General features: G+C 39.1%; 2 protein-coding genes and 1 long non-coding RNA gene across 8 annotated transcripts in view; 2 read left to right on the top strand and 1 right to left on the bottom strand.

Annotated features, from left to right (window-relative positions):
• The window catches only part of LOC145497940 (uncharacterized), a 67,563-nt gene extending 60,335 nt beyond the window's left edge, over positions 1 to 7,228 (bottom strand). Inside the window, exons 1-2 of one of the 2 annotated variants that reach the window (XM_081477819.1) lie at positions 7,041 to 7,173; positions 5,932 to 6,013 (exon numbers count right to left, since the gene is read on the bottom strand). In XM_081477819.1, coding sequence (XP_081333945.1) covers positions 5,932 to 5,951 — 20 coding nt within the window. In that variant the 5' untranslated portion in view covers positions 5,952 to 6,013; positions 7,041 to 7,173. Of the gene's footprint in view, positions 1 to 5,931; positions 6,014 to 7,040 lie in introns of both variants that reach the window. The other variant, XM_081477818.1, reaches the window with a different exon arrangement.
• On the top strand, positions 1,574 to 5,938 carry LOC145497957 (uncharacterized). Its single transcript, XM_081477833.1, has 2 exons — positions 1,574 to 4,073; positions 4,116 to 5,938. Exon 1 carries the CDS (start codon positions 1,574 to 1,576, stop codon positions 2,726 to 2,728), a length of 1,155 nt encoding a protein of 384 aa, XP_081333959.1. The 3' UTR covers positions 2,729 to 4,073; positions 4,116 to 5,938.
• A 59-nt stretch (positions 7,229 to 7,287) lies between the features above and the next one.
• Positions 7,288 to 21,542, top strand: LOC145498024 (uncharacterized). 5 transcript variants are annotated; one of them, XR_014050763.1, is made up of 5 exons: positions 7,288 to 8,255; positions 10,017 to 10,637; positions 11,085 to 11,227; positions 11,789 to 11,914; positions 12,238 to 21,542. It is a non-coding gene; the product is annotated as an uncharacterized LOC145498024 (long non-coding RNA). The 5 variants fall into 5 exon arrangements; XR_014050765.1 differs by having other exon boundaries at positions 10,017 to 10,104; positions 10,516 to 10,637; positions 11,085 to 21,542; XR_014050762.1 differs by having other exon boundaries at positions 11,085 to 11,914.

Genomic DNA, 21,542 nt, shown 5'->3' with positions numbered 1-21,542 from the left:
GATAGGGTTCAGGTCTGGGCTCTCCGGGGGGGTCTTCCACCAGTTGATTCCACTCCGATCCATGAAGTCTTGTGCTAGACGGCTTGTGTGCTTAGGGTCGTTGTCTTGCTGGAAGCGATGACCATCAGGAAATCGAGACTGAATGAAGGGCAGAAGGGTCTTTTCCAAGATTTCGTTGACATAAAACGTCGCATCCATGTTCCCAGAGAAGATTAGAACTCTAGTCGGTCCTCTTTTCGAGATACCGGCCCAGATGTGTACTTTGAAAGGATGCTTGGCTCGTCCTTTCAGCTTCGGCTGCTCCCACCTGCAACGGAAGCATAGCTTGGCGTGCTTTTCCATATGAACGGAACATTCATCTGTGAAGATGACATCATCGAACTGCTCGTTGTCTTCCACACACTTCAGACAGAACTCCAGTTGTTTGGCGCGGTTCGTCTCGCGTATCAGCTGGCAGTATTTCGTGCCAGTCTCAACCCACCCAAGCTTCTGCCTCAGCCTCTTCACCTTGCTCTCAGAGAAGTCGACGCCGAACTGTTCCTGGAGCTTTTTGCCAAGCTTCAGTGCTGTGAGTTCGTCATTCTTCTCCATTTCAGCATCAATAAAGTTCAATACTTCTGGCGTGACATTTTTATTTGGACGACCTGGTAGAGGGGAATTAAAATGGAGGAAAGAAGGTAACTTGAAATTTCAATGGTTTTTAGAGTCAACATTTTCTAGGGAGACAGCATAGCATAGCCCGAAGAGTTTCGAAGTTAACAACGTAACTATTCGCGAATAACACAGATTTAGAGAAGCTTCCCGGTCATTTTTGTTTTCTTATATTTCTATTTTATTGGGTTTGATAGGATGAATGTCAGGTACTTCTGACAGTAGCACCTGTAGAGCCGGAGAAAGAACAGTCCGAAACCGTGCCACCCGCGTTGTGTAACACTAACAACAATGTGAGTGGGGAGAAGGATGTCGGCAATAAGGTAACTTGACAAAGTAAACATTGATAATTAAGCAAGTTGAGATGTCAATGCTTGGATGGTTTGGTATCGCTCCACTAAGATCCACAATGAAATGTATATATATTGTATCTTCTATTGGGATTGCAAACGTTTTGCGACAGCGCTTACATGTGGTATAACCTGAAGTTTTCAAAGTCAACAACCTTGTTAACAAAATTTGAAATGTTCACTTTTAGAGAAGCTTCCCGGTCCTTTTTTTCTTATAGTTCTATTTTACTGATTTTGATAGGATGAATGTCAGGTACTTCTGACGGAAGAACCGGCTAAGTAAAACAGTCGGAAACGCTTACAAAAACATTGATAATTAAGCGAGTTGATATGTCAAATGATGTCATTTGACATCAGATAATTAAGCGAGTTGAGATGTCAGATGTTAAATCCAACAATCTTGAATGGTTACTTATCTTGTTCACTTATTTTTTTCTAACCTTTTCAATAAGAACATTGACCCTGTGATTATTAGCCAGACAGGTCTCTTATTCCCTGTACTTATTATTGTCTTTTTCATTTGTCTTTTATAGGATGAACCTCAAGAGTCTGCACCTCCCGCCTCACCAGAAATGGTTGCGTCTTCAACGCCAAAGCCGCCTACAAAGCCAAGACGATTGTATCAGGACCAGTTGAGCTTCCTTGATGACCTTCTCGAAAAGAGAGAAGACGTTTCTATACACGAAAAACTCGACATAATTATTGAAAACCAGAAAGCATTTTTTAAGTTTATGGCTGATGTAATGAGGGGAGGGTTTGTAGGTACACATGTACGTAATGACGTTAATCGGGGTTTAGGGCATGTGCCAAATATGGAGGGAGAATCAAATGTTTCGGAAGGGAGAGACAGGGCATCAAGTGTTTCAGTGGGGAGGGACGGGGGGTCAAACGTTTCAGCAGGGAGGGATAGGGCAACAAGTGTTTCAGAAGAGAGGGACAGGGCATCGAGTGTTTCAGTAGGGAGGGTCAGGGGGTCAAATGTTTCAATAGGGAAGGATGGGGCATCAAGTGTTTCAGAAGAGAGGGACAGGGCATCAAGTGTTTCAGTAGGGAGGGACGGGGTGTCAAATGTTTCAGTAGGGAGGGATAGGGCATCAAGTGTCCCAGAGGAGAGGGATTGGAGAACTTCAAATTTTGTTACTGACATATCGGGAGGTATAAGCGACATTTCAATTGTTATGGGAGAATCATGTAGTTTGGGGGAGGGATACAGGGAAAATGATATTGTTTCACAGGGAAGTTTGCAGGATATTTCAAATGTTATGGGAAGGTTCGGTCAGGGATCCACGGAAAATATTGTTTCACGGGGAAGTGGAGGAAATCGAATTTTAGGGGACATTTCAAATGTTATGGAACGGGCAAGCGCTTTGGAAGAGGGTGATAAGGAAATTGGTAATGTTTCACGGGAACAGTCGTTGGGGGAGGAGGATAAAATATTTATGGGGGAGGCATTACTTTTGAAGCATTCAAGTTGTAGTGTGGGAAATTTCGCCACTAAGTTTTTAAGCGTTATCTTTAAGCCGGAGGAGTTAATTAACCGTAACTGTACTGGGACTCAGGGAAAGTGGCAGCTGAATGCTGCGAAAATAGATATTGTAAAAAGGTATGCTCTAAAAATGTATCCATGTACCCCAGCACAAGAGGACTTAGTATGGAGGAAATGTATTATTGCTATCGACGAATTTTTGCGAAGGAAAAAGCGTGATGGCCGGGAACAACGAGATTAAATAAGCTCTATTTTTAATGTTACAGTAATTAATTCATATGTTTGAGTGCGCTAAAATCCGCTTTCTTAGATTGAACCCTAACGGCCAGTTTGTGAAAAAATGAATTCATCAGTCTTAAAATCGGAGATTCTCACGTGTTCAAGTTCATATAAGAAAGATTGAGAGATAACAACATAGTTTCGTGGATTTGAGTGCGCTCAAGTACAGTATTGCCGTTCGAAGAGAAAAGTTTCCGTTGTCATGAATGTAATTTAGAAAAGATCACAACTCTTAGACTAGCTGGCCAATGTTAATAATAGTTATGTGCAAATGTGGTAATAAAAGTGCGTTTCAGTGTTCAGAAGTCGGATCATGTATCTTATGGCAGGCCTAGACCGCTGTATCAGCCGATATATAAAATGTTTATTCACATACCGCGCGAGATCTTCGTTGTCGAGCAACAAAAATTCTATCTGTTAAAGAGAGTGTATTGTGCCATTGGAAAAAAACGATTTATATCAAATAGAACCGGCAATGTTTTTGCCGCGACGCTTTGCAAAACAAACTTCATTTGCGTATTAAATCGACTGCCGCTAGACAGAACTTTCCCTTGCAAAAACATTGAGTTACTGTAAACGTCGCATCACATAAACATTGTTAGAAACTCCTGTCTTCAAAGATGTAGTATTTTGCCGTTTGAATAAACGATTTATGCCAAATAGAACTGGAAATATACTTTTAGTGTTTGCATTGACGTTTCAGAGAACAATAAAAGTTCATTATGTTGTCGACTTGTCGACGCGTGCCGCTAGACAAAACTCGCGCTGGCAGAAAAATTTAAAACTACATGTAATGTAAACGGCGCATCTCAGAAACTTTGATAAAAACTTCTGTCTTCAAAGATATTGTATTTCAGCGTTTGAATGAACGATTTATGCCAAATAGAACCAGAGATATCATTTTTTCAACAATTTCCGTGACGCTTTCATGACTCCCATTCACAACTGACTCGCTGGCGCATGCCGAAAGCGGGAACATTTTTCTCCTACTGTACACAAAATTAAATGTTTATTTGAGTTAGCGGTTATTGCAGAGCAAGCAAATGTAGGTAACTGAATCATTCAGAGTGAGCAAGATTCGCAAAATCAACTCTTTGCCCCCGTGATCGCACGAATTGAAACGCATGTAACTCTACTTGTAGTTACGTTCGATGTTCGATATTACCTTTCTTCGATACGAATCGAGCAAATGATCGATGCATATTTTATGTTGGACGGTCCCATCGATTTGACAACGAACTGCAGAGCGGCAATCGTTACCCGTAACCGGTTTCTTACGCGTAATATACGCCATACTAAACGCTTCAGTGATTCTTGAGAGAAACGAGACGCAGCTCGCGAGAAACGAGAAACGTCTCGAGAGAAACGAGACTCGTCTCGCGAGAAACGAGACGAGAGGTGGTAACTTACTTTTGAGCGGTACTGTAGGTTTGGCGCATGAATAGAGCAGCGTTTGGAATGGGCCTTACTTTCCTCACATTTGCATTGCACATCCTTACTGCACATAATTTATGGCGTCATTCGCGTGCGCTCGTGCATGCGCACATTGAAAACATGGCGGATTTGCCTGGATATTGAGTTCTATCATTTGAAAAATGGCTATAGCTCACTTACGAGCTCGGGCAACCCAAATTTTTTTCCAGTCATTTTAATCAACTAATCATTAGCTTTGCACAAGAAAAGAGGATCTGATTTCTATTGTTAACAATTGAATAAATAAGGAAAATAGCAGCTGCACCGTAGTCTTTTCTATTTTGCAGTTTGATAGCAGTGGCAAGCAATTTGGTTCCAATATTTTAACAAGGATTCAGCTGTCTGTCAAAATCAAACTTAACAAGAAGATCTGTTAGATCTTATAACCGCGCTTTTAAAATTTAACTGTTTTCTTAGCACTACAATTGCAACGCAGTGCACATTCCAAAGCAATCCCTGATGATTTATTGATTACTGTAGACACCACATCACTTGATCAACACAAACTGTATTATTGCACCATTAGTCGTAGCCGTTGTGAAATCTCCGATGACGTAATAGTCTTAATCTGGAACTTTCCTCGGGATATGTATGGGCATGAAGATACGAACACTATTAACAACAGCTTTCTTTCTTAAAAGTCACAATTACATACATCAGATGCAAATATGGCGGACCGCTCGGTTGGCACCCGGGACGAGTCGCATGCAAGTGAGGCTAGTCAGGCTTTGATGTTTTGTTTTGACAATGCTTCCCCAGAAAAGTCTTGCTCCGTCGTCAATCTGGTCTGTTTTTGTTTCGCCCTCCCTATAAGTTGTTGTGTTCCTGAATGCCACCAGAAGGAATTGAAACCTTCCACAGCAGAGAAAGTGTTTTTTTTTTTTTCGTTTCCACGGTCGCCTCTCAGGGAAAACAGATGAAGGTAAGTAGTTCATGATCGCTGAAGGAACTGTTAAAGTTTGTTCATTCAGGCTGGAAGATCTTAGAAAATGTGTAAACGACCGCATTTAGCTCCAAGTAGTTCTCATTTGGCTCAAAGCATTCACTGGATACAACGATGGGGGCAGCTGAAGTTCATTCGCTTGGTTATTACACCGTAGTATTTGTTTTGTGCAATTCCATGGGAGTGGACGCTAAGTCAACTTCTTCCTTTGAGACAAAGGATGTTTTTCAAGAGGAGCTTTTCTTTACTTTGGGGAAGGTACTGGCCATGTAAATCGTATTGGAACACCACTAGACACCACATAAGCTCATCATTTAAACGATTTTTCTAAGATCTTCTAATGTGAAATGTAGCAAACAAACTTCAGTTCCTATGGCGATCGTGAACTCCTTTCCTTTGTCTCAACAAATTGCATTGATCCACTATTTTCCCTAAGCTTAAGAGGCAAACGGTGGAAAATTTGTATCCCTGCTCATAGCATTCAGAAACACAGCAGCTCGTAGCCACAGCTAAATAAAACAGACCAGATAGACGATGAAGCAAGACATTTCTGGGGAAGCATTGTCAAAACAAAACATCAAAGCCTGACTGGCCTCGCTTTTACGCAACTTGTCCTGGGAGCCGACTGAGTAGTCCACCATATTTGTTTTTTTCCTTGAGTAAAGGGCTAGCAAAGAAGTCACACGAGTCACATAATTCAAGAATTACATTATCCACGGCTATCTTTAGTACGGTGGTTATTTCCCTACCAATGACGTAACCCTTGCATGTTCTGACACGTTCTTTGCTTGGCTTGCAAATATTTAATTTTCCTTCCAATCTATGAACTCGCTGCAATGAAACAGCCAAAGAATTTACTTCATTTGCCTAAAACCACAAGAAACACGCGCAAAATTGCAAATAAATTAATGACTGTCACTTCTGGCGAAATAAACTTGCAACATAAACACGACCTTATTTGTCACGTAGCGAAAGAAGAAAGCTGCAACTTCAACGTATTCCATGGCTGACGTAATACCTTTTTTTAGCGTATTTATTATTCCCTTTGAATCCAACACTACGATAAAACCAAAAGAAAATATATTTTACCCACATCAAAGAAAACAATATCTGTAACATTGTCCGTGTATTAATTTTTGAACAGCTTTTGGTGAATAAACATCACAGGTTGCGTGATTCAAAATTCGGCCAAGAGGAAGTTTGGGTCTGGTCACCAACAAAACTTAAAAAAAAAAAAAATAAACCACAGGTAGAACATGAACCACGCTCGGCCCATCGCCGTGCAGTTAAAAAGTTTATTTGTGTCCAACACAAGTACTGACTGTAGTTTGAGGCGTGTTTTCATGAGTCTGGGCTCACAAAGAGTTTACAATACCTTGGAATGCGTTCTTGTAATAAGCTTTAAATAATGCTAAAATGGGACATTTTCAATGCCTCACTACTCCTTAACAAACACAGGCACCCCCCCCCCCCCGCCCCTTTTTATTTTATAATTAAAGTTCTCATATGATAAATATATAGTGGACAAAGTTTGAACAAAAATCTATCGACAGTTTTATTTCAGGGGAATTACCTTGAGCTTAAGAATTTCACCCCCGATACACTATAAAGAACACTCTTTCAAAAATCCGCTTAAGAACAAATAAAGAACACCCTTTCAAAAATACGCTTAAGAACAAACGCAAATAAAGTTGTTATCCTAAGAAGGAAACGTGGACCTACAGCATGTGATTTTCTTAATATATCTTTTTCCAAGTATCGGCACTTGGTCCACCATAACAGGACAGACCAAAACCATGGACCCACCACGTGAATGAACGTTCACAAACTTGCGCTTATAGAAATTCCTACGACTTACCCAATGTTATCGCTTTTCCTGAACACTTTGTGCACAAATTTTCTCATCATCGATTCGCCAATGTTTTCCTCCATCTTTCCTTCAGAAGAACTATTTGGCCCATTTACCATTTAACATATGGTAAACGCCATAGGGTGCACTATTTAGTTATGGATGCACGCGGGAGGCTGCCAAGCACTCAAGAAGCCAGAGTCGCACTCGGCTATCGCCGAGTGCGACTCTTGCGCCTCTTTCGTGCTTAGCAACCTCCCGCGTGCATCCATTTAACAAATAGATTCCATGTTGCCGTGCGTCTGTTCAGTAATAGATCACAGATGACGTCAAAATGTGGTAAGAACATCAGTGACACACTCGGCTATCGCCTCGTGTGCCACTTTTTTGTTCTTACCACATTTTGACGTCATCTGTGATCTATTACTGACCAGATGCACGGCAACATGGAATCTATTTGTTTTATAGCGGAGCCCCATTCCTTAGAAATTTTGGTAAACTTATCAAGCCGAGAAAATTTGGTTATGACGTCACCGTACGAGCGAGCGAGCGAGAGCGAACGCCGTCCGTACAGACTACTCTGGGGGACGGGGAGGGGGAGAGGAGCTTCGCGGTAACGCAAACTGGGGAACCGAGGAATGCCATCTTTTTTTGGCGGGATTTTTAAAGAAAAGAAAACTCATTTCTATTTGTCATGTCAACAAATGATAGCGGAGGTCGATCCAACGTTTTTAAGATGGGGTTGCACTGAAGCATAAAACAGAAACAGAAAGCAAGAATTTACAGGCAAAGAAGTAGCGAAGAAGATCGTGAAAGAGAGCGGGCCAGCGCTGGGGAAGGAGGCGAAACAGTACTGAACAATGCCGTGAATTATAGCGAGTCGAGGACTAGAGAAAGGGGATGAAATAATACGGAACAATACCGTGAAAGCTAACGAGGACTATAGAAAGGAGACGAAATAACTGACGACTACAGAACTGCTCAAGTTAATTCGTGCGTCGAGATGCTGTGCAACCGAGCAAGGAAAGTCACATGATTAAAATCAGGAGACGAACTTGAGGACTGTGTGTTTACAGTAATTGCAAAACAGAAAACACAGCGGAAAAGTGGTTGATTCGTTGAGCTATCGAAAAGATTAGATCAGTTCGGTTCAGTCTTCACAACTTTTGTTGCAAGTTTCTGCCTGGAAGATTTACACTGGCCGCAGTGAATCGCCAACTTGAGGTAAGTGACTTTTGTTGTGGCGTTTACTATGGAAATTATGAAGTTGCCTCGGCGAGATAAGCTTATTTTCAATAGGAATCCTTTTTAAAGTCTTCCTTATTTGAAGCCATGCTGTGAGGCATTTTATAAATTACATAGTTTTAATCTCGCTCAAAACAACGCGTGAGTGGCTTTGTGGAGGTTGTTGTGAGTTGCACATTGTAAACAAATCAAGTTTTGTCTCGAGTTTCGTCGTCACGTTTTAAAAAAAAAAACAACAACTGTATTTGTAAACACTGCCGGGCGAGTTTTGAAGTTTTCTCTGTGTTAGTTGGCACAACCGCTTCCTAGACTACAAAAATTTCTTAAACCAAGATAGGTCAACAAACCATTTTAAGCCGAAGCGAACAGGATTTGCTAAATTTACTTTTGACGTTCCTATGTGAATATTGACATTCTGTGACTACAAAGTATTTCCTCGTTTCGTTAGTTCAACTTATTCGGTTTGGCGAAATGCTTGGGGGGAATTTCCAGGTTAATTTGGTTGAAGACTGGTAAAGCTACCGCCGATAAAATGACAGCAAAGCTAAATTAAGCCGTCGGCAAAAATACACATTGTGATATTCAAATCTATGCTTAAGCGTGAATAATTGTTAAACTTTAACACTGCAAGCTTAAACGAATTTTCTTCATCCTTTCTTTTATTCGGTCATCCTTCATTGAGAAGGGATTTGCTGTTTGATACTCAGCTGTAATGATATGCATATTGTGTTTATCATGTAGATTTCCTCGTTTTATTTTGTTGTTGTCCAGTTAGTTCGGTTTGGTGAAATGCTTGTAGTCGAAATGTCGAGTAGACAATTGTGCATGTAAACCCTGTCGGCGAATAAAACTCTACTTCGATTTTGATTTGCTATTTCATTTTATTAGTGCCACTGCTTTTGGTTGGGGGTACATGGCCCCTATTTTCCTAATGAGATGTTATTCCCCAGTGTGGTATTTACACTTATGGAAATGTTCCATAAAAGTGAGATAGTACTAATTAAAAAAAAAATGCTAAGAGCTTTACTCGGTAATGAACAGTGAAAATGACATTTACATACTTAGAAAAAATTTAGGGTGCACAAGTCCTTGCCCTGACCATTTCTTGGTAATAAAAATAACTTTTACATATATACATTCAAAATTTAGTTGGTGAGAGTGCATTCCTCGCTCCACTGACCCTCTCTCTCTGCTCTCTTCTTCACACTAATTTTTTGATTGACTAACTTATTAACCGAATGTCACTGACTGTTTTCTTTGTTGTGCTTTACTTTTTTGCTCATCGAAGAAAGTTTCAGTTTCTTCCCGGCTGTTTCCTTTATCCTGTCCAGTACCAATTAATTTGTGATATAACTTTGTGAATTCTCTATTCTCATAAAATTTTTATCTCATCAGGGTAATAGAATGCACTCTCAGAGTGTTCAATCATCGTTTTCAGTCGATACAATTTTCAGGAAAAAAGCAGTGGTTTTCTTAATTTCCTTTCGCTTTGTTTTAGGACCTTTTAGCAGGCCAGTAGTTGGCCCATAGGCATTATGGGAGAATAATTTTCAAGTAAAGAATTAGATTCATTTCAGTGTTAAGTATTTTTAAATTATTAGAAGCAATGTTGACAGAGCTGTTTCAACAGTTTCAGTTAAATTGTTTTCCAGTTGAACAGCACTACATGTAGCAGTGTTATAATGAGTGTGAACTTTATGGAGGTTTTAAAGGTTTATTATTATTTTTTTATGATAACAGAAGACAATAAAATATACATGTGTATACAGTATAACCTGATGTTGGTGTTGGTTGTGAATTGCAATTCATATTAGTCATCCTATTAAAGGTAAGGGGAAAAAGTTCAGAAAGTTCAGAACATCTCTTCCACCAGCACACCTGCATTCTACAGGTGCAATCATTGAGTTGTTATATATATATACATATATATATATATATATACACAGAGAGAGAGAGAAATGTAAAGTTATGAACTTAACATTAAAATCTGACATTTGAATGCCTCCTTTGCTAAAGTTAGTCACCATTTAATTGTTATCACTCCCTGTGAATTCATAGAGAATTACCACCTAATGTAGATGTCCTGTCTTCATTAGTGAGGGAAAATGACACTGCAAAAAGTTACAATGAAAGTAAAAAGAATTGTGAATGTTGATCATGACTTGGTGTACATTGTACATCATGTAAGGGTATGTGGTGAGTGCCAAAGGCATAACATTTCATGCATTTGCCTTTTCAGGACAAATTATATAACAGTGACATTTTAAAAGATGTGATCAGAAGAATAGTGAGTGTTGTCCAGGCAGTACCAGTTTATGGACGGCATATGCAGACAGTAAGAGGTGCTGTAAGCATTACCGGGTAATTAAGTTAGTTTTATGCTTATGACTTCTTGAACTTCGATTTTGTGTCATTTCGTCACAAGAATAGGTAATGAAAGATGCATAAGTTGATGCAATTTATTTTCAAAGGCAAACTTAAAAGTCTGCCTATGGTGGATACCGGTTGTGTGTAAAGTGAATGTAAAACAAACACACTGTTAAAGATGTATGTGCATGTTAATATTGAATAATCTGAAATTTCAGCGAGTTTGAAAATATATTATATCTATGACAGTTCTGAGGTGAGGGCTGTTACATGTACATGTAAATAGCTCATGCTCGATTTTTTACTTGTTATGATTTAGCTGCCAATATGTTCTGTAAATTAATTTTAATAGTCATCTGTTAGTGTGCAACGATAGAGATAGAGATATTTAACCAAATAATGTACAGTGTAAATTAATTAACCAAATTACGCTGTTTTCAGTTGACCATTACGCTACTACATGTACATTGCAATGTGATGTTGAAGCGCACAAATTTGCAAACATGCCCAGTGTCAACTTGTCAAATGTATGAACTGGCCAGCCAGTCTACATTACAAAACTTTCTGAAAGTTGGCCTTACCAGGTAAGATATATCTTAAAGCATATTTTTTAATTAATGATTTCTCAGACATTGTTTTCTTCAAGAAAAGATTCATACCCCACATGGAGGTTTTTTTCTTTAAGAGCTCCCTCCCCCTGTTACTTTAGAATTTCTAATAACTGGCCATGAATGGGTGTTGGGTGTGAATATCTTCTGTAACTGCACACTCAGATTAAGTCAGCAAGAACATCAGTATTTATCCTGACAAAGTCTGATTTTCAGTCATATGTACAACCAAACAGCCTGGATGGCCCTTTGATTGGGACTGTACACATTGTTGTACTGCAATGTTCCATTTTCTTGTTTAAAGCAAATTGCATGTGCGCTCAAAAGCAAGTCGCCAAGTTCATAACAGTTATATATGTTTGCTTTGCATCTCAGGGCAGAACTGCCACTGTAAAAGTTTTGGTACCATCCCCCTAGCATTTGATTCACTACTGTAGACACTCCATAAACAACTAGCAATGAAGTACACTGTATATCAATGAAAGGAATGTCATCTGTTGGTCACAAATTATAATTGATATGTCTTTGTATGTTCAGTGGTGTTTAAGTAGCAGCAAAATACAGTATGATTACATCCCTGTTCCTGTCAGTCAATACACGAACAGTGTACACATGGGCAGCCTGGATTAAAACATCAAAGATTTTCAAAGCAACCATGGCCAGGTGAGATATTTCTAAAGAAATATAAATTCAAGGTCCTTATGATTGCTTACAGGGATTGATTTTTATTGTAAACAATATCTTACTGAGTGTATTTTTCTTGTGTACTAATTGTTGTAGAACACAGAGACCACTGTCATGACAGAGATATTAATGTGTGAAAAGTTCCATAAAAAAATGCACTGGGAGCAAATTAAATCATCATAGATGCAGCTTCTGAGAGATCCCCAATATTAATGGAACATACATTGTACATACATGTAAAAGAGTTCAATAATTTATTCCTTAAGATTGTAATGCTTTGTTTGGTTTCTCTATATTCACAGACAACTTGATGCCTTAATAATTTCTGCACTAAGTTCATTGAACAAACTGACTTGGAAGTTGCGTTCTGCAACCCATACTGTGTGTTGTAATATCATACAGCTGTAGCTGCAACATTGTGACAGATAAACTGTATTACATTATTAAGAAACACCTATGATAAATGTATTAACTAATTATTTAAAGTGTCTGTTAAATTAATCAGTTTTTCTTAGAGATCATTTACTCATCATGTCATGGTTTATTTAAATAATTGCTTTTTTGGCTTAAAAATGATATTTATTGTGCTTGGTTTATGTTGCTCTTAAATCAATTTTGTGATAACCTGCATTGGGCATGGCATAAATTAATATTTTGCCAACACGAAATGCAGAACTGAGTCTTAAACAAAGTTGCAGGATTAGTATTTTTTGTAGAAAGAAAGAGTTGAGAAATTTGTGACATTCTACCCACAGCCTTGCCATTTGCAATGTCCAATAATGTTAATTTGTTCCCTAGTGTTGTACAAATAGTGTTCTCTAATTTATAAATTATTTCAATCTGTTGTTTAAATGATTGCCTCATGTCCAGCTTTGGTGCATGCAGGATACTATTGATGTATTGTTTATCCATTTTGCTGTAAATTATCTTTAATTGATGTGTCAATCAAAACATACCTTTGATATACTGGCTTTTTCTGACAAATGTACCTATGCCTCATAATCTTTGAGTGTGTTTGGTTGTGTAGTGCAGACATAATACACGTACATAATATACCTTACTTATAGCTTACTTATAATTCTTGGTATAATTTAATCATAGCCAAATTAATTAATGGAACCCAATAACAGCTCCTGTAGTCCACAATCTCAGTCGAGAAAAAGAACAAATCACATTGGAATTGAATAATAAAATTATTATCAGAAGCCAATGCAAGTATTCATGATCAGCAACAAAATATCATATTTATTGTTCACGCCAGAGTGATTTTGCTTATACTTGTACTTTGAGAGATGGTGCAAACCCTTTCAGCAGGAGGGGACTCCATACAAAAATGAGGATAGCTAACTATCTTTGGGGATCAAGTTAGAAAACAAAACTTTTTAACTTTTTACTAGTGTATACTACTTTGGTATTTTTGTGAGATTTCATTTGGTAGAAATTTGGGGACTGAGTATATTGTAACCACTGCATTTCAGTCATACCCCACAACAACAACAAAAATGTGTAAACTTCTTTTGTGCGGGAGTTCCCATGTTAACTAAGAAAGAATATAATGACTAATAACAATATCTTGTCTTTCTCAATAAGAAAGAACAGGAAATGCCACCAAAAGGTACAGGAGACAGTTCTGTTATGTGATCAACATTTTTGGTGGCTCCCCTGAAATGCTTGAAATCATGGCTCTATTTTCCTCATCACACCATCTTACACCTCGATCTGCTGATGTAATCCTAGTTCGGGCTGAAACTATAAAATCGCTCGCAGTTTACTTCACATACATGTACATGTTGGATTATTTTCATCAGTAACAACATTCCAAAAAGTAACTGACGAGCTCCGCTTTTAGGCTTGGCTAAATCTATATATTAACATAACTGAAGCAAAGCGCACGCTCTGATTGGTTAATTTAGCATCTACTATTTGCCCGTGGGTGTACGCTGCTGACATGTGTGCTAATTTGATACCCATGTTTGCGCGAAGAACTCTGGGATTGTCAGGGGGCAAACATTGCTAGTCACTAGAAGGAAATGTATGGCGAAAAGTTGTTTCGAAGTACAAGAAAACGATTTTTGAGAGAGATCAACGCTTTTTCGCCATCGTTTTTATCGCAAATGGATTTGGGCAATGTTGACATGTGGAATATGTAAGTTTTATGTACGTTTGAATAACCGTGAAATATGTGACAATCTACCGATAAACTCCGTTGCTTGCGTGAGGTTTATTGTGAAATTTACATCGCGTAATGGTCTGAAAATATTACAAAATTAATTAGGTATAAATCGAGAGGAAATAACCCAGTAAAGCCTTATAAGTTGTGTACAGGCTACTTTTGGCTTATTTGAAAGCTCAGTCACAAATAATACTGGAAATAAGCCCGGTGGCGATCATTGTACTGTCTGGGTTGATTTAATGACAAATGAGGCCGCGCAACTCATGCTGTGTCGCTACTGTGGTGCTCAAAGCCTTTGTTTTGCTTTTACAAGCACGTATTTCAGTGATTTTACTTTTCTATAACAGATCAAGGGTGGCTCCTTGAATTTATCCTTGAGTATTTGTATTGAAAAGTGCCATTTGTGCGTGATTATGCTTTCCAAAGTTTGGTATTGATGGTTGAGTGAAATTGCCCGACACAAAGGGTAGTAGTTCCTCAACCTCGTTCTCAGGGTCTCTCATCTTACCGCCCCCTGGAGCGAGCGAAGAGAGAGGGTCTCTTGTCGCTCGCTCCAGAGGGCGGTAAGATGAGAGAGCCTGGGAACGAGGTCGGTAGTTCCTTCTGCAATTTTCGATTTCTGTTTTAGAGCTTCTTTTCTGTCTTTATATTTCACTTCTCGGAGGGTCTTTTCTACCATTTGCTCCGGTTAGCCTCTCAAGAATAGGCGTGTATTGAAATTTTCAATATTCTCTTCAATGTATTTCACAATAAACCTCACGCAAGCAAAAGGGAGTTTATCAGTAAATTTTATCACTTATTTCATGGTTATTCAAACAAAAACTTACGTTTTCCATGTATCAACATTGCCAAAATCCATTCACGATAAAACAATGGCAAAAAAGCGTTGATCTCTCCCCAAAACCTTGTTTTTGGGCGTCAAAACAACTTTTCGCCATACATTTCCTTCTAGCGACTTGCAATGTTTGCCCCTTGACGATCCCAGAGTTCTTTGCACAAACACAGGTATCCGATTACTCGCAACTCATTTATTCTGGTGACTCTGCCCATCCGGTTTCACTGTACAGTCTGCATCTATGGTGCATGCCTGAAATGGTTGCTCCCAGAGCTCTCGTTTTCCAACCGGTGGTCAAGGGGAACGAAGACTCTGGGAACGAGATTGAATGGCGGACGACAAAAAAGATTTTGCCACCAACCTCATCCCCAGGGCCTTCTCCTCGACGATTTATAACTACGGCCTCTGAACAGACAGTCCAATATGAATTGCGACAATTTTCAGAGACGTATTGTGTTTATATCAAGCTAAAGAATGCTTTAATTTATTGAGACAAAGCTTCGTGAGAAGATAAATGGATTTTGAGCAGAATTGTGGATGATTTCACTTGCCCCAGTTTTATGCTTTCAGTGTTTTGGGTACCTGGGATACCCAAAACACTAGGGATTTGGGTACGGAAATACCCAAAACACAGGGATACCCAAATCATTGTGACACTGCCATTTTGAAGAGTGGAGAAGACCCTGGGGACGAGATTGTTTCGCCACAAACCTCGTCCCCAGTGCCTTCTCCGCTTTTCAAAATGGAGGGTGTTGAACCTCTCACCAGGAGTGCGGAGTATGGAATATGAGGAGTATTTTTTTTTCATAATAAATTTATTTTGATATGTTTGCTTATATTTTACAATACTTTTGTTGTTACTTTGCACTAAAACAGTACAATAAAGGCTACATACTCTACTTAAAATACAGCAGAGCTATTAACACTACTTACAGTACAAGACAGCTTCCTCGCCCTACTTACTATAAAGAAACGATTTTGAACAATTTTTTAAAGGAACATTACATACGTAACAGCAACACAGGTATTTTTTAAATTGCATATCATTTATTAATCTATTGTAGCAATAAACCTAGCGATATAAAACGCTTTTCTAATACCTTTTAAAACCATTAACAGGACAGAAACTGCGAAGAAGCATCATAAAAGAGAACCAGAAACGATTTTCTATTCTTAACTTGTATTTTACTTTTGTAGTAAGTTCAACCCAGTCAAGATTCCTTTCGTTTATCTTGTGATAATGTAGATGATAGTTAACAAATACTAAAGAGAAATTCAGTTTCCTAAGAATGTTATTTTCCTTCCCACACGGCGTACCAAATAATAATTCGTAGATTGCTGGGGATATTGAGGTGTTATGCATCTCCTTGAACCAGTTCAACAGCTGATTGTGAAAAGAAGTTGTCGTATTACAGTTTTGAATCGTATGAAGAACTGAGTCAGGCTCACCCCCGGGGGGCACTGACATATATGGGCTATATACGTATTTGCCACTGTGAAGGGTATGGTTTTCAAGCAGTTTACTCTAGGATAGGGTATATAAATCAGAGCATTTGGGTCTAGAATAGGGTATAATTTTTTTCAAAACTGACTAGTTGGTTGAAGATTTTATCTAGACTAAGGAAACCAGGAATTGCCACTCAAAAATGTGAAAAAATCAGATCGGTAAGTTTAAATTTATGCAAATCAGCCTCAACAGTGTTGGTAGATGTGGGGATTTGGGGAGTTTACTCTAGTATAGGGTAGCAAAATTCAGCTGAACTAGCTCTGGTATAGACTAAGGGTTTCAGGGTCCCAGCGGCACATCCCCACGCAAAAATTCCCAAAGTACCCCCCCTGGGGGCTCACCACAGTAGAAACATATATTATTGTCTGCAATTCCATAGAGAGTAAGTTCTTTCTTCGTAGTGACAATGCGATGGACTCGCTTAAAGCATAATTCTGTAAGTTGATTACAGGGGGTGCCTCTTAAAGATCTGGTTCCATAACAAGGCCGTCGGAGCAAAGTCGCGGTCCCATTTCATTGGACCAGTGGCCTGGGGCTTCTGTTTATTGAGAAAAAGCCAATAATTAACAAGAGGCGAAGCCGAATGGGCTATTGACCCGTGGCTCCTAAGGGCGAAGGGTCTAATCGTTTTAGTATTACCCAACTAGTCGGACAGAAAAGGCAATAACAAAGTTAGCAAATGCAAGTTGAAGAAAGATTTATTTGGGAATATAATAAAACGAAAGAAAGCGTCACGCTAGATTGCGCCAATTTCGTTACTCGAGGGCTATTGCTAATAATTCTCTAATCTATTCTCTAGCGTAGCCAATTAAAATGCACGATTTGCATTAGTCCACTAGTTGGGTGATACTAATAGTCTTTAGATCTAAGATTCAAGAGGTCGATGGTTAAGACCGAGAATAATTGAAATAAGGTGCCGCCGGACAAAAAGTTGCCATTAGGCTTAGCACGCTCCTTGGCTTTGTTCCGTAAGGCGCTCGGGATTGCAGAGATTACTTGGAAATAATTGAGAAATTTACAGTTCCATAACGTTGTTGGAACTGTTCAGATGGTAAAAAATTACCACTAGCGTCGATTACATCATGCAGCGTGGAGATACCGTTTTCAACCCAATCGTGGTAAAAAAAAAAAAAAAAAAAAAAAAAACAGTCCTCCCGTTAATGAGGATCTCTTTATTATTAAAGAGAATCATCTCTTGTTCATGCTTAGAGTTACAAAGACTTTTTTAGATCCAGGAAAGAAAACAAGATATCCTTATAGAAGGATGGTAAGTCTGAGTCTTTTACAAATTTCTTATCAAAGTTGGAACGTAAGAGAAAATTAAGACCCCCATACTTGTTCAAATACAATTTTGGAATTGCTGACCAGGTATCGTCTTCCTCGTCATTATTTTTGAGGAGACGCTGGATCCACGCTAAGCGCAAGGACTTAAACATAATTTCAACATTAGTGACCCGCAAACCACCATCGCCATAGTCGTGATATACGACTTGTCTCTTCATTTTATCTGGTTTGTTTTTCCATAAGAACTGGAAAAGTAGCGATTGGATTACAGATACGTAGTTATTTGGAATGTCAAGCATGGAAGCCGAATAAACAATTTGAGATAATCCTCGGGTTTTCGAAATCAAGCACCGCCCAAACAGAGAAAGCTTACGCGAACGCCAAGCTGCAAGTTTTGTCTTGAAAGTATTCACCTTCTTAGCAAAGCTTTTCCATTCATTGCCAACACTATCATACGAAATAAAGGTTCCCAAGACTTTCACCGGTTCATTGGTCCAGGCTAGACCCAGAGGTCTGCCGCGGTTAGATCTCCAAGGTCCTAACCACAAGGCTTTTGTTTTAGACTTATTCTAATGAAGACCTGAGATGGCAGCTCGGCGCAAAGTTCTGCTGAATTACACGGGAAGGACGGTATGAGAAAATCTCTGATCTCCTCCGGCGCCAACATCTCAACATCTCGACATCGATGAATAATTCTCCAGCCCCATTAACAGTATCAACATCGATAAGTAATCGAGAATTTTCTGCTGCAAAAATTCGCTACAAGTTACCAGCTTTTAATTTAATGTTTTACCAGAAAGAAATCTGTCATACTTAAAAAGCAACTTCAATATTATAGATAAAGATCATTTCGGACACGGACGAAAAGTTTCTAAGGGGATCCCTGAGGAAACAATATTTGAGAGCAATGCCAAGCAGAGTATAAATTAACGTTTTTGTTATGGATGTCATCGATGCAAAGACAGTTTCTATCAATTTCTTCTTGTAGGTAAAAAGGCAAAGCGCAATGTAATATATAATTTTTATTTGGTGTGTAACATTTTACAGTAAGAATGCACTTGGAAATGCAAAAAAGCAAATGAACAGCACAACTGTTGCTTCTCATATTTCCTGAAGAAACGGCGGTCACCCCAAAACGCAGACCATGCAGACTGTAGACTGCAGACCGCAGACCATGCAGACCGTACAGGTCATGCAGACTGTGCAGACTGAGTACTTTTTTTTTCTTATTCTTGTTTTTGCATTTACTTTTGACTTGCATATTTTTTGGTTCTGTTCAATTGTATACCGGAGTGTTTGTTATCCACAGGCCGCGCAAACTCGGTGGTATGTGACTGTTGATGTGTTATAGATTTTGCACTCGGCAAGGGAAACTCGCTTTAGTCCTAAATATGCTTAAGTAAAGCTATTTTAAAATGTAGAAATATACTTCACTTGTATTATAATGTCACACGTAACATGAGCATTTTCTACTCTTGGTGTGCAAAATGTAATTCCAAATGGCTGTTGGATCAGGGGGTGTGACTGCGATCACGCCAAAAAGCCTAGTGCATGGAAAGATCAAAGAAAACCGAATAGCGTTTGAAATTCTCAGCGCAGTAAGGTTGCCGTGATGAGATGATGCGATGGTTAATTTATCTGTCTTTATGGCGTGTAATGAACAGTTCTACTTTCGTGGCGTGATCTATGAACATGAACAAGAACAGCCCGTGATTTACTAAGAATGCCAGACTTTGAACAACGCGTGATTATTTTTTTATGTTTCTCTGTGGCCTTAAATAGTTTAGCGATTAATTGCGGTTTCCTGTATATGACAGCTCATGAACTGTTCGTTTTCCTTTATTTGACAGCTCATGAATAGTTCGTTTTAGGTTTCGATTTCAGTTGCGATCAGCGTCAGTATTGCGAACATTCAATTGTATTCAAGCTTCATCGTATTAGTTCTTCCAAGCCACAGAGATCCACTCTTCAGAATCTACTAATCAACTACAATAAAGATTAAAGAAATCTAAGGTGGTTTGACACGTTTGTTGCCTTCTGCACCATGGCAGTTGTGTTTTTATGGCGATTTAGACTACGACTGGTCCCTCTTTCGCTTAGTCCATCGTGCGTGACGCATAAGAAAACCTCGAGTGAAAAATTCCATGCGAGCATTTTTTCCTCAAGGTTTACTTACGGTCAACGAAGCGAAAGAGGGAAGACTCCTAGTGTAATGGCGATTCTGTACTTTGTGAAGCAAAAGCGATTTGAGCGACAAGGTCGCTTAGAGTCACCGTCCTTGCTTTGTTTTATGAATCAGTTAAGAGGAGAACGAAGACTAAGAAAATCGCAAAAAAAAAGAACACAACAACAACAAATTGGACAAAATAAATAAAACCACAAACCCGTCAAAAATCGACGCAATTTGCGCCTAGAACGTATGTAAGTTTATTTTTATGCTTGATTTTAGTATATTTTGGACCAGTAAAGGGAATTTCCCATAGAAAGCCTATTAAACGCATGAATCAACAGTCAGATGTTCAGTTTGTGCCGCTTGTGGATAAATAACAAACATTAGGACATATTGAACACTATTTTGTCACTAGAAGCGAAAAAAGTGAGTCAAGTGTTAGAAAAAAAGTACTCAGTCTGCACAGTCTGCACGGTCTGCATGGTCTGCACGATCTGCAGTCTGCAGTCTGCAGTCTGCATGGTCTGCGTTTTGGGGTGACCGCAAAGAACGCGTCAGAACATGCAAGGATTACGTCATTGGTAGGGAAATAACCACCGTACTATCTGGAATTACATGACTCATGTGACTACTCATGAATAAAATTAGTTGAATTAAAATTAAATTTAATCGTGACTTTAAGAAAGAAAGCTGTTGTTAATAGTGTTATTATCGCATCGTTCGCATCATTCATGCCCATACATATTCCGAAGAAAGTTCCAGATTAAGACCATTACGTCATCGGACATTTCACAACGGCTACGACTGATGGTTCAATCAGAGATTTCACAACAGCTGCAAGTGATGGTGCAATAAGAGGCTTAAACAGTTAAACAGTGTTGTCGTTGTTGTCAGTTGTGCTACAGATCGATCACGTGATTTCAGATTTCACAAAGTCTAAGAGGGATGGTATAATAATACAGTTTGTGTTGATCAAGTGATGCGGTGTCTGCAGTAATCAATGAATCATCAAGGACTGCTTTGGAATGTGCACTGCATTGCGACTGTAGTGCTAAGAGAACAGTTAAATTTTAAAAGCGCGGTTATAAGATCTAACAGATCTTCTTGTTTGGAGTATGGCCGCCATATTGCGCGACTCCATCGTCGCCGTCGCTGTCGTCGTGCGAACGCGCCCACGAGCAATACCGTTAGCCAAGATAACCATGCGAAAATCAACTCATGGGTTTCCTTTTCTTTCCTATATGAGTATGGGGCTCCGCTTGGCGGAGCTCCGCTATTAACTGAAGAACCTCGCGTGACTTTCGGTGTCAAATTTCAGGTGAACAAACACATTTAATTTTCATCTGACTACGTCTGGACTTTAAGAGAGCCACAGGTTGATCAACGTTGATATTTGATAGTTTTTGTGTTGTTTCCATAAAGAAATCGCTCTCAAGCTTCATCACGTGATTCTTTTGCCTGATGGAACAGGTATAGTATGTATTGAAATTGCTCCATCAATTTTCTTGCAACAATAAGCACATCATTTGGCCATGTAAACATGGCGATCCGTGTGAGAAAAAGCACTTAGAGAAGGACGACTTATCAAATCAACAACTGCTCTGTCATTTTCGCACTTCAAAAATTTACCCACCCCTC

This window comes from Orbicella franksi, chromosome 9 (assembly GCF_964199315.1).
Source record: "Orbicella franksi chromosome 9, jaOrbFran1.1, whole genome shotgun sequence".
Taxonomy (NCBI): domain Eukaryota; kingdom Metazoa; phylum Cnidaria; class Anthozoa; order Scleractinia; family Merulinidae; genus Orbicella; species Orbicella franksi.
This window is presented reverse-complemented; position numbering and strand designations above follow the sequence as displayed.